At 40.0% G+C, this 12963-nt stretch overlaps 1 protein-coding gene across 2 annotated transcripts in view; it reads left to right on the top strand.

The window, feature by feature from the left end:
• LOC122985318 (Golgi apparatus protein 1) overlaps positions 1-11260 on the top strand; it is a 47659-nt gene extending 36399 nt beyond the window's left edge. For both annotated transcript variants that reach the window (XM_044355886.1, XM_044355887.1), the window contains 11 exons: positions 153-241; positions 1445-1562; positions 2074-2166; positions 2276-2413; positions 2900-3023; positions 4556-4698; positions 4932-5033; positions 7179-7286; positions 8052-8172; positions 8894-9000; positions 10409-11260. In XM_044355886.1, coding sequence (XP_044211821.1) covers positions 153-241; positions 1445-1562; positions 2074-2166; positions 2276-2413; positions 2900-3023; positions 4556-4698; positions 4932-5033; positions 7179-7286; positions 8052-8172; positions 8894-9000; positions 10409-10576 — 1311 coding nt within the window. In that variant the 3' untranslated portion in view covers positions 10577-11260. The remainder of the gene's footprint in view (positions 1-152; positions 242-1444; positions 1563-2073; positions 2167-2275; positions 2414-2899; positions 3024-4555; positions 4699-4931; positions 5034-7178; positions 7287-8051; positions 8173-8893; positions 9001-10408) is intronic.
• The last annotated feature ends 1703 nt before the right edge of the window (positions 11261-12963 follow it).

The raw sequence follows: 12963 nt of genomic DNA, 5'->3' as shown, positions 1-12963 counted from the left end.
GAATATACATAATGCATTGGTTCATTCTCTTCATAGATTGAGTTCTATGAGATATTACAGCTTTAGCATGCAGTAATGAGTCTGCAGCTTTATTATATGCTGAGTTTATTACTAAGAAGCTGCTCTGTCTGTCTTTTTTCATCTGTGTACAGATTCAGATCAAAGATTTCCGTTTCTCCTACAAGTTCAAGACGGCCTGTAAAGAAGACGTCCTCAAACTGTGTCCCAACATTAAGAAGAAGTAAGAAACTCATCAGTGTTTCAGAGACGATACAGCAGATCGTACAGCCCCCCCCCCCCCAAAAAAACCCTTCAACTTCCAGCTTTATCCCACAGTCTTCCTTCTGAAAATAATGAAACGGGTCTTTTGAGAACAGTCAGATTTGACCTTCCCATGCTCAGATATTTTTTTCAGGTGCTTTTGTAAACGCTGGCTGGTCAGTTGGTTTCACCAGAAGTCCTCCTGAGGTTTTCCGGCTCTGTCAGTGTCTCAGAGGGACGACTGGTGGCTGAATTATAATGTTTGCTGCCAACAGCCGTTTTTCATCCGGCAATCCAGTAAATACTGAGAAAAGTTTCAAAATGTCCCAAAACACACGATAGAGGGATGTTTTATTTTGTTTGGTTTTTTTAGGGTTGGATAAAAAAAGCATCCTGGTTCAGGAATGTTAGAAACACATTCAGCAGTGATCTGTAGTCAGGTTTGAGCAGGTTAATCATAAATAATATGGAGTCTAGAGCTGCAACGATAAGTCAATTAATCAATTAGTTGCCAACTATGAAATTAACTTCCAACTATTTTGATAATCAATTAATCGTTTTGAGTCATTTTTTTTAAGAAATAAAGTCAAAATTCTCTGATTTCAGCTTCTTAAATGTGAATATTTTCTGGTTTCTTTAGTTTCTATGACAGTAAACTGAATATCTTTGAGTTTTGGACAAAACAAGACATGTGAGGATGTCGTCTTGAGCTTTTAGAAACACTGAGCGACGTTTTTCACAATTTTCAGACATTTTATAGACCAAATAACTAATCGATTAATCAAGGAAATAATTGACAGATTTACAGTCCTCCTGCAAGCTGAAAACTGCAGTTGTGGTATTTCTACAGGTCATAATGTAGAGACAATAATAACATTTAACAGAAAATATTTGAGATATCATTATAATCAATATTACTGACATCATAAATACTGCAGGATTTATTCCAGCCGATCCCGACCTGGCAGTTAGAACACACTCAAGTAGTTACATGTTGATTAATAAGATGGCAAACACTAAAAACACTCACATATTTCAGGTCACAAACTGACATTAGTTTGTTTTTTAGAGTGAAAAGGTTGTGAACCAAAATATTTATATATATAAGTATTTTCCACAACTCATCAACAGACATATTTTCCCGTCCTGTGGGTTTGTAAACTTGTGTCTTCCTGATATTCAGGGTGGACGTCGTGATCTGCCTGAGCACCACGGTGAGGAACGACACGCTGCAGGACGCCAAGGAGCAGCGAGTGTCCGTCAAATGTCGTAAACAGCTGCGGGTGGAGGAGGTGGAGATGGTACGTTCAAGTGACACGTCGTTCACTGTGACACGCAGCGCCGTCACACAGTCGGACAGCGGTCCAGAGAAACGTCTGATGTTTAGTTTGTGTCAGTGGAGAAAGGTAGCGAACCGCTGCACAAAGACTAAACAGCAGCACAGAGAGACAGGAAGTCCAACCACAGTTACTGTCAGTCTGAGAAATCTAAAGACCGTTAACTATTAGACCAAACGTTAGTGGACACCTGAACAGTCCACCTCTATGTGATGTAGTTCCTGAACCACGTGCATTAATCTGCTGCTGTAACAGTTTCCAACAGATCAGAGAGGAAGTTCAGTGACTTTCATGTCTCCGCTCTCGTCTTCCGACCTCTAATTCTAATATTTTTATCTCAAGTTTGTCCCTCTTTCCTTAAGCCGCTCTGTTCTTTTTGTCTCGTTTGCTCGCTACAGATTAAAGGTGTCTCCGTTTTTCTTTGTGTCTGTGTTTTCTCTAAAAATCCACTAAATCCTCCCCTGAATCTCCGCAGTCGGAGGACATCCGTCTGGAGCCGGAGCTGTACGACTCCTGTAAGCAGGACATCAACAAACTGTGTCAGAACGTGGCCTTCGGCAACGCGCAGGTCAGCAGCCACACTTTCTAGTGCCAAAGTCCCTCTTTTTGTTACTATACTTCCACCTGCAGCTGTTTAATAGAGATGCATATTAGACGTGTTCGTCTTCTCTCTGCAGGTTATCGAGTGTCTGAAGGAGAGCAAACGTCATCTGACTCAGCGTTGCCACCAGAGGATATTTAAGCTGCAGGAGGTGGAGATGGTTGACCCTGAACTGGATTACCAGCTGATGAGAGTCTGCAAGCACATGATCAGGGTAAAAACCAGCGTCACATGATCGAGGATAAAAAAAAACACTATAAAGCTTAAAGATTGTTTCTGTTGTGGTTCTCTTGAGTGGAAAAGATGAAGAAGATGGCAGATATTCAAGTCATGTGATAACAGAAAGCACAAATAAACAAAACAAAATTTAAAAAGTAGTAGCAGTAAGAAATGTTACGGTGTATTTATGACTCTAATCATTTGTTAGAGAGCAAGTAAAATAATATAAAAGATTATTTACAAGAATCTTGCTTTAAGTAGATATTTTATAGATATTTTATAGTTTATTTTGGGTTTTTTCCCCAAATAAAGGACAAGAAATTATTATTTTTCTACCCTGAAGATACACCCAGCCTTTATCCACAATCACAACACGGATCGATCATTTCTGCAGTTATTATAAGTGTGTTTGTGGTTTTATTCCTGGCTGCCTGTGTGTTTTATGAGGAAACATGTACGTGAACGCTGTTTCCTGTTTCAGCGGTTCTGTACGGAGTCGGAGGGGAAAAACGTTCTTCAGTGTCTGAAACAAAACAAGAACAGCGAGCTGATGGATCCGAAATGCAAACAGATGATCACCAAGAGACAGATCACTCAGAACACAGGTACACACACACACACGCACACACACACACACACACACGCTTGTACTTCTATACTAGTGAAGACCCTCATTGACTTTGTGCATTCCTTAACATAGGAGTCAGTAATTAAGCTGAATCATGGTCCAGTTTTTCATTGGGGGGGCCGTTGCCTGGTTACCTGGTTACCTGGAAACACAGCCGTATATGTTTAGTTTATTTGTTTTAATTCGTTTAATAAATAAAATTGTTTTCGGATTATATCTGATGTCATGTTTCCCATCAGTAAGTTTACAGAATTCAACTCATTTGTCTAAAAATGACTCATATGTGAATAAATATTGTGTGTAGCACTTAGAGACCGGAGACAAACTCTACTTTATTGTTTATCCACATGATAAACAGCAGCAGCTTCATTGAAGGTTGTTTTAAAGTTATGATGTCGTTTGTCTTGAAAAATGGCAACAACACACTATTTCTGTGCTAGGTTTGTGGAATTTCAAACCTAGCACCTAGCACCACGCGTGCGCCACGTTCTGGCTCTGACGCGGCTGCCGGAGCTGATCGTGGCCACTCTAGACTCTCGTTTCAGAAGCGTCTCTCCGCTCCGCTGCGCTAAAGATAGATGCCTCGTCTATTTTTTACGGAGGCCCCGTCAAGCAGCACAGAGCAGATCGAGCTGGGCAGGAAGTCAGACACAGAGACAGCACTGAGCATCCGGTCAATTTTCAAAATAAAACACCCCGTGCAGATTTGTGGTCGTATATCAACAATAAACACAATTAAAACAGACAAATAAAGAAACCATTTAACTACGTAGCCTAATTAACCACAGCAGAAGCACAAAGATCAAGGACAATGACCAAATCAACGAAAGCTGAGCAAGTTAACAAAATTTGGCAGTTTAGTTGCTCTGCTACTGCAGTAATTACGGTAGCCTTAAGGGACTTTATCAGCTTTGACTAGGCTGCTGTAATTACTGTAGTAGGAGTGCAACTGACTTTAAACAGCAGAAGGCTTCCCAGCGGTGAAGATGCTCTGCTTCTGACACGCTCCCGGTGGAATCCCGGAGTGAGATTTCACACATTAAAATGTTGTTTCTGGTCGGTTTATTAGAGTTCATTTCAGCAGCCTGCAGTGTTCAAACAGCTCGGTGACACCAGCATATTTAATGGAAGGCAGTATTAGATGGAACAAGCTTATATATTCATTGGGATTTATTCTCTCATCTACAGTAGGTTTGTAAAATAAATAAGTAAAAGTTTCTGTGAAGTAAAAACTGTCTGTTATTTGCCTCCCACTGCCCTGGCCCAATGCCCTAACCTTAACCATCACAACTAAATGTCTAACCCCTAACCTAGACCCAAGTCTTAACCCTCAAACTGACCTTTGAAGGTCTGCCCCCAAAGTGAGAACCTCACTTTCCATAAATACTCTTATTCCCAACATCTAAAAATCAAAGTGGTCCTTGATTAATTAATTAGTTTGCACAGTTTCTCTTCCCTGACTCTGCTTGACAGTTGACTGTTGCTTAATGAAACTCATTGTGTCTCCAGACTACAGGCTGAACCCGGTTCTGAGGAAAGCCTGTAAAGCCGACATCCCGAAGTTCTGTCAGTCCATCCTGAACAAGGCGACGGCCGACAGCGAGCTGGAGGGTCAGGTCATCTCCTGCCTCAAACTCAAATACGCAGACCAGGTCAGACATTATTATTATTATTATTATTATTACATTTTAATGACATCAGTGTAAATGTGCAGCGGTACTGGTAGTCCTGATACGATAAAAAAAAAAAGGACAAATGGATAAAACACTTCATACATTAAGTTGCAATCAGAATAAAATGGAGAAAAAAACTGTAGAAACAAGTAATTATTTAGGTCATATAAATAAATATTCATACATGTTTGTTTGTTTGTTTGTTGTGGCAGCGTTTGTCTTCAGACTGTGAGGATCAGATCCGGGTCATCCTGCAGGAGTCGGCGCTGGACTACAGGCTGGACCCTCAGCTGCAGATGCACTGCACACAGGAGGTTCATAACTATTTATGCTTTTAGACAAACAGACACATAACGAAGGCTGCAGTGTTCAAATACATACTGTTATTTATGATTATTAGTGTCTGTGAGCTAAAGAATTACACACACACAGTGGGTATGACATGACTACATACAAAAAAAATTAAGACAACGCTACCAGTTTGACATTATTACAGTTGTTACGGTCAGTTATAGTCAGTTCCAGGAACGTTAGTCAGGTAGAAGGAAGGACTTAATTGATAATTTGATGTTTCTTCAGATATTTTGATTGTCAAAATATTTCTCTCAGTGGAAAATTGAAAAGCAGAGAAAATATTTAAATTGTGTTGGGCTCTAATTCGACATTCTCAGTAGCACTTAAAGGAGCCATATTATGCTTTTTGTGATATTCTGTTATTTATATCCTGTTATGATGTCGGATGTTAAACATGGTCAAAGTTTCTGCTGCCTGCTAGTCAAAAGTCAGGACTTGAATCTGCTCTGAGAGCTTCGTTTGTGACGTTTTTTTGTTTTTCTAACTTCCCGTCGAGCCGACATCAGCGCATCACGCATGCTCATAAATGGCAGTCCGTACTGTAGCCTTGGTTGCTAAGGTGGTTGCTAAGGTTTTTCCATGTGTAGTTGGCATTGTCCACTCACATATTTCAGATTAGAGTTCATCTCAAACATGTACGGATGTATCTGAGAAGTTTATATGTTGTTGACGTCGGCTGTGATGCAGCTTCCTGAAGCTGACCAATCAGAACAGAGTGGGCTCATCAGGAGGCGGGGCCTTAAAGAGACAGGAGCTAAAACGGCCTGTTTCAGACAGAGGCTGAACTGAGGGGCTGCATAAAGGACCAGTAGAAGATAAATAAGGAGTTTTTAACTGGAAATCATGTAAAAATATTCCAGTAGAGCCCCAGAATATAAATATAGAGCTGGAAATGTGCAGAATATGTCTTCTGTAAACAAGAAATTAATGTGATCTACTGTTACTAATTGGCCAAATGCTGTACTGTCAACATAAGAGCACAGTGGATACTTCATATTTGAACACATTGAATAATTGGACATCTGTATAATCAGTTAATTGGCTGAAGAGAAGAAATGCCTGCAGATGTTCCAGTGGTAGTTCAGGTAAAACCTGCTGCTGTGATTGGCTCAAATGACTGAAACGACTGAATTTAATGGAAAATATGTAACATGTTTGCACGTCTTCAAATCTAAAATATGACCACAAAATATTTGAAAATAGTCTTGAAATCTTTAACTTCAGTTTTATTATCATGCCAGAGGAAATGTGGTTTACAGACAGACCATTACAGATCAAACCAGTAATAACACAGTGTAAAACTATACACATCTTTAGTATATAAAAACATATTCATAAAGTAAATTATATAAAACTAAAAGCTCTTCCAGTTCAGCTGCGGCGTGCACGCTGTGGTGCCGCTGGTTTGGTTCTGCCAGACATGAAAAGATGTTTAATTAAAGCCGACTGATCTTGATGAAACTTGACAAGTGGAAATTTTTACAGCTGACGCCACTAAATGTGCAAATTAACACACATTACCATCAGAACAAAGAAGTCAGTATTTGACAATTTCTCAGTGTGAAAAATTAAAGTAATGACGGACTCGGCCGTGTTTACAGCGAGCAGGAAGAGGCTTAATGAGACGGCACTAGAGCTGCCACAATTAGTTGATTAATCAACTGATTCATTCTGATTGGAAGAAAATTAATGTGCAACCACTTTAATAACTGTTTGTTTTAAGACATGCAAAAACAAACATGTCATAGGTTCAGGTTCTAAAATGTGAGAATTTTCTGCTTTTCTTGGTCTTATATTATAGTGAATTTTAGTATATTTTAATGTTTTGGACCGAGACATTTGATGACATCACGTTGTGCTCTTGAATACTGTGGACGACACTTTTCACTCTTTTCTGATGTGTGATAGACCAAACAATGAGCTGAGAATAATCAGTAGATTAGTCAGTAATGAAAATAATCATTAGTTGCAGCTGTAGACAGGAAACACGCCTGTTAATTACTGTGTGTGTGTGTGTGTGTGTGTGTGTGTGTGTGTGTGTGTGTGTGCGTGTGTGTGTGTGTGTGTGTGTGTGCGCGTGCGTGCGTGTGCGTGTGTGTGTTCAGATCGCTCAGCTGTGTCCGGAGGAGGCAGCAGCTCAGGAGCAGACGGGGCAGGTGGAGGAGTGTCTGAAGGTCAACCTGCTGAAGATCAAACAGGAAGGATGTAAGAAGGTAAACAAACTCTCAGTGCTGCCTTCACTGACCGCTGTACAGGCAAACATTTATTTCTGTTTTAAAACATAATAATAATAATAATAATAATAAATAAGAAGCAATTCTCTTATTAAACAGCTCAAGATCATAACTGTGTTAAACCAGGAAACAGAGACTTTACACACACTGTAAGAATCAGCAGAAAGATGTCAGTTTCTCTGTGATGCGTTCAGGTTCAGCATCAGTAAACCCACTTTGAAATCAGAAAAATGACGCTCCTTATAACTTCAGATCTTTGGTTCATAATCATCAAATTTCTGACTTTTTCTCCAGTAAAATGTTTTTACAGCTGCATCCAGACCTGTGTGTGTTTACTTTCCCCAAAATGTATTGATCTCTCACCGGCTGATACAGAACAATTACTTTATCAATACATGTTTTGACATCACTAAGACTCAGATTGTCCCTTCAACGTGGTTCTTATATCCTTTGAACCCTGATAATCTCTTTTCATTTATATTTGAAGATCTGCGCTGTGTTTAAAATGTCTGCACACGAAGATAAAAAAAATGATTTGCGTCTCTCAGATCATGTGTAGCGTTTCTGAATGCGCCATAAACGAGGGAAATTGAAAGCATCGCAGGGTTCAAAGGGTTTTTTCTCATCCTTCTCTTTGTTCTCCTCCTCTTCTTTTTATCTTTATCTTATTGTCCTTCTTCTCCTGCTGTTTCTTCTCTCTAAATATCTTCCTCTTTTTCCCTCCTCCTCCTCCTCCTCCTGCAGGAGGTGTTGAACATGCTGAAGGAGAGTAAGGCGGACATCTTTGTTGACCCCGTCCTCCACACGGCCTGCGCTCTGGACATCAAACACCACTGTGCAGCCATCCCACCCGGCAGGGGGCGCCGTGAGTCCACAAACAAACACACCCGTCATCCATCTGACCGAGAGACATGAAAGTCAAACGTTAACTCGCCTGAAACGACAGAAACACAGACTGTCGTGTATGATTTTATAGCCATGTTTACATCACGGTACTAAAAAATTAAAGGCTGCTCACATCTGACAGAACTAAAGTAGAAAAACGTGCCTCATTCAAGTAAGAACAAAGACAACAAAACAAGTATTTTAATGTGAGTTTAAATCCTCCATATTCATACAATAAACGTCTTAAAATAAAACTTTATTGTCCATAAAAGTGGAAAATTGGTCTTTGGCTCATCTGACAGCTCATTAAAACATTTTTCTTTTTGAATTATGATAAATCTGCAGATGTTTTTCTTACAAACATATTGCAAAAAAAAAAAAGGAAATGTGAGTAAAAAAAAACAACTCTGTCTTTTAAATTTAGATTTAGATTTGAAGGTCAGATATCCTCCATTTAAAAAAAATAAATATATAAATCCCATGAAAAATATCACAAGGTGTTTAATGTCTATTTGTTAACACACATGATGTTGTTCAATTCATCTATAGTTTTAGTTTATTCATCATATCAGTGTCAAAACTCAAATATATGAGAAACTCTATAAAAATAAGACTAAATAGCTTCAAAATCTTGCAGCTGCGAACCTTAAAAAAAAAAAAGAAATCCAGCTGACATCAGTCCCGTTCTCGTGTCTCCTCAGAGATGTCGTGCCTGATGGAGGCGCTGCAGGACAAACGTGTTCGTCTGCAGCCGGAGTGCAAGAAGAGACTTCAGGATCGCATCGACATGTGGAGCTACGCTGCCAAGGTACATGAACGCAACTTCTTCACCCTGTCAGTTAAAAAAAAAAAACCCTCCGGACACTGAAAACACAGCTGGTGGTGATGTGGCACGCTGAGCTCTTCTCTTCACACCGACGGAACAAACACAAACACAAGAACTGAGTTTGACCCTTTTTAGCTGAGCTGAAGTTGTTTTCCTGCACCGGGAATGTTGTTTTAATATGTTGTAAAATGTCTTTAAAATCATTTGTATGATAGAGAAGAAAGTGTGTCAGATTTGACTTTAAAGAGTTTCAGAAAAACTTGACAAAGTTGAAACAAAAAGGAGAAATATGAAAGATTTTGCAGGTTTCAGCTTCTCAATGTGAGAGTTTAATCAGTCATACATGATGGAAAACTGAATGTCTTTTGTATTTCAGACTGTTGATCAGACAAAACGAGACATTTGAACGCATCACCTTAAGCTCTGAGAATTATATTATTATAAAAGAATTATAAGAGGCGTTTTTCACTATTTTCTGACATTTTATGGACAAAATGGTTATTCAATAAATTATCAGCAGATGAATCAATAATGAAAATTAGTTGCAGCCCATAATAAATTAATTTGTTTCCGTTTGTTTCTGGGTTTTTAAAGTTAAATGACTTTTCCATCAGTTTATTTTTTCCCTTGGTCTGCTGCATCATAATTTCCTAGATGATGACATCATCAAATGTCTTTCATCCAACCAGCAGTCCAAACCCTGAAAGAGGAAAATCAGCCAATTGTCACATTTGAGAACCTGGAACCAATCAGATGTTGGCGTTTGGTTGAGAAATTACTTTCAGTTGCTTTAAAAACTGCTTTAATGAGTAATTGCTTATCATAAAGTCACTAATCTATTTTCTGGCGACGGACTAATTGACTAATGAACGAGCTGCATAAAATGAGGTTTAAATTGGCTTTTATTTTGAAATGAGTAGACAAGCTGTATAAATTCTGTTTAAAGGGGCTTTATTTTAAAATTGATTTATTATTATTTTCATTGTCGAACAATCTGTTGATCATTTACTCGATTAATCGATTAGTTGTTTGGTTTATAAAATGTCAGAAAAATGTTGATCAATGTTTCTCAAATGTCTTGTTTTGTCCACAACTCAAAGATGTTCAGTTTACTGTCATAGAAACCAGAAAATATTCACATTGAAGAAGCTGGAATCAGAGTATTTTTAGTATTTTTCTTAAAGAACGACTTCAAATGATGAATCAATTATCAAAATAGTTGCTGATCAGTTAAATAGTTGGCAACTAATTGATTAATTGACTAATCGTTGCAGCTCTAGATGGAATGAAAGTGATAAGATAAAAATAAAATCTGATTTTAAAGGAGGCTTTAATTTTGAAAATCACTCATGTCAACACAGCCACTAAACTGTCCTCGCCTCCCGGTCAGGTGGCTCCCGCCGAAGGCTTCTCGGACCTGGCCATGCAGGTGATGACATCACCGTCCAAGAACTACATCCTGACGGTGATTGGTGCGGGCGTTGGGCTGCTCTTCCTCATGGGGCTGCTCTGCGGCAGAATCACCAAACGTGTCACTCAGGAGCTGAAGGACAGGTAGACCCCGCCCACTCCGGGGTCAGGACACGCCCACTGGAGAAACAACCACCGCCAAACAGAACCACCCCCTCAGTACCCACTACGCCCCCCCCCCCTCCCCTCCCCTCCCCTCCCAGAACTCCACCTGCCTCCCCCGCCTCTTCATAAACACTCCTCTTGGCTTCTCTTGACCTTTTTTCTTCCTTCGCTGCCGGGATGACATTACCCACAACCCCCCCCCCCCCAGGTGATCACTGCCTCTACATGAGCCCCGCCCACTCTTCAAGAGACCACGCCCACTGCCGCCTCTTCTTCCTCTTCTTCTTCTTCTCTTCCTGAGCTGCTGCGATACAGAACACCGGCTCCTCCTGCAGTTTACCTGATGTAGATGCAGTATTACTCTGCTTTTTTTTTTCCCCCTCTCCCCCCTCCCCTCTCTGCTGTGGGGTGAGGGGGGTAAGGGAGGGGTGGGGGTTGTAAGGATATAGGGGTCAGAGGTCAAGATATGGGGGGCGAGGGGGTGTGAATGAAATCATATTAAGTGTAAATGTGTAGAAAGTGGGATGGGAAATGCTCCTCTATAGAGCAGTTTAATGACTCCAGTATTTTAATGACTTCAGCGTGTGTGTGTGTGTGTGTGTGTGTGTGTGTGTGTGTGTGTGTTGGGAGGGGGGGGGGGGTGTCTGTGTGTGTTTGTGTGTGGGCCTGAGAGAGCGATTGTGTGTGTGTGTGTGTGTGTGTGTGTGTGTGTGTGTGTGTGTGTGTGTGTGTGTGTGTGTGTGTGTGATGAAAACTGTCTTTCTACTACCATTTTCTTCTAGTTCGTCCTCCTGCAAAAGAGTATTTGGGGTTGTTTGGCTCTGGATATCTATATAGACTTTTTTTTGTTTTTTTGGGGTTGTTTTGATTTTGGTTGTTTTTGTTTTTGTTTTTTTTTCTGATTTGTGTTAGTTACATTTATTGCCATGGGACTGCCAGGCAGGCGGTGCCAACCAGCCCTCCACCACCGAGCCACAGATGAGTTCAAGAAAAAAAAAAGGGGGGAAAACTTATCACACACACTCCCGGCCGGCTCGCTCAGATCTCTTCCTACAACAGGAATTTTTGTGGTTATTTGTATTTTTTTTTTTTTTATTATTATTATTTTTGAAATAGCAGACCTGGCAACCTCAGCTCTCCTCATGCAGTCAAAAAAAAAACATTTTTTTTTTTAAGACAATTTTTTTTTTTTTGTTCTTCCAAGCCCAACCTGTGCCATAAACGCACCTGCGGCTTTCATCGTCCCAGCAGCCAGTCGGGACGTTTCGCCATCTGGAAGCGCTGTGGCGGGTTTTTCCCATCATGCCGCAGAGTCAGCAAGAGTGATCCCAGTCTGAGCCTGGACTGGGTTAGAGCAGACACACTGGGCAAACTGGCTCATCTTCTTTTTTTTTTTTTTTTTTTTTTCTCTTTATGAACTTGCAGAGCGGCTGTCGATATCGTGCTGGTTGGTACAAAAAAGCTGAGAGCAATGCAGGAAAAAAAAACAGAGTAAAGAAATAAAAAAAAAAAAAAAGATTCTAGATTATTATAGAGATGTGAACATTTTGTGTAAAGATGATACTGGAATCATTGCACATTTTTCTTTCTTTTTTTTTTATATCTATAAATATATATATATTGTTTTGTCATAGCCTTATTTATTTGTTTACTAATGTTCAAAGTTTTTTGTTTTGGTTTTTTTTCTATGATTTGAATGTTCTCCGGTTGCCTTTTCTCCAGCAAGCGAGCGTCCCTCCTTCCTTGCAGGGAGGGAGGAGGAGGAAAAGGGAGGGGAGGAGGATGCAGGGTCAAAGGTCGGCCTCCTCCGCGCATCAACCTGCTCCAGCTTGCAGAGTTTGTTTTCACGCATAGCAGTGAACGCCTCTTTTTAGTAGGCAGAGCGAGTGAGTTAGTGTTTCTCCTCCGGTGATGCTGAAACACGGCGGACTTTGAATATTTAGTGACTCTTGTCGGTTCCTGATCAGACAGCTGAGAATGTCCAGATAATCTGTGATAGGAAGACACGAGCTGAGCAAAAGTGACAGATATCGATATCTGTAATGTGATTATACTTTTGGGGATGACCACTGCTGCTTCTATACAATATGGAGAAGGACTGCAACTAAAGTTTGTTAATTAAGACAAAAAATGTCAGAAAACCGCAAATTTCCCAAAGTAGATGCTGACATTTCTAATATTATGTTTTATCCAACCGACAGTCCATAATCCAAATATAATCAGTTTAATATCTTTGAAAACAAGCTAATATTAGCATCTGAATGCTTGGAACCATTGAATTTCTGCTTTAAAAATTGCTTAAAACACCTACTTATTTATCAATTAATAGACTAATCGTTGCAGCTCTAAAATTAAGGTGATCATGTGATC

The sequence above is a fragment of the Thunnus albacares genome, chromosome 7, assembly GCF_914725855.1.
Source record: "Thunnus albacares chromosome 7, fThuAlb1.1, whole genome shotgun sequence".
Classification (NCBI taxonomy): domain Eukaryota; kingdom Metazoa; phylum Chordata; class Actinopteri; order Scombriformes; family Scombridae; genus Thunnus; species Thunnus albacares.
Note: the sequence above shows the minus strand (reverse complement) of the source record. Positions and strands in the feature narration are given on the sequence as shown.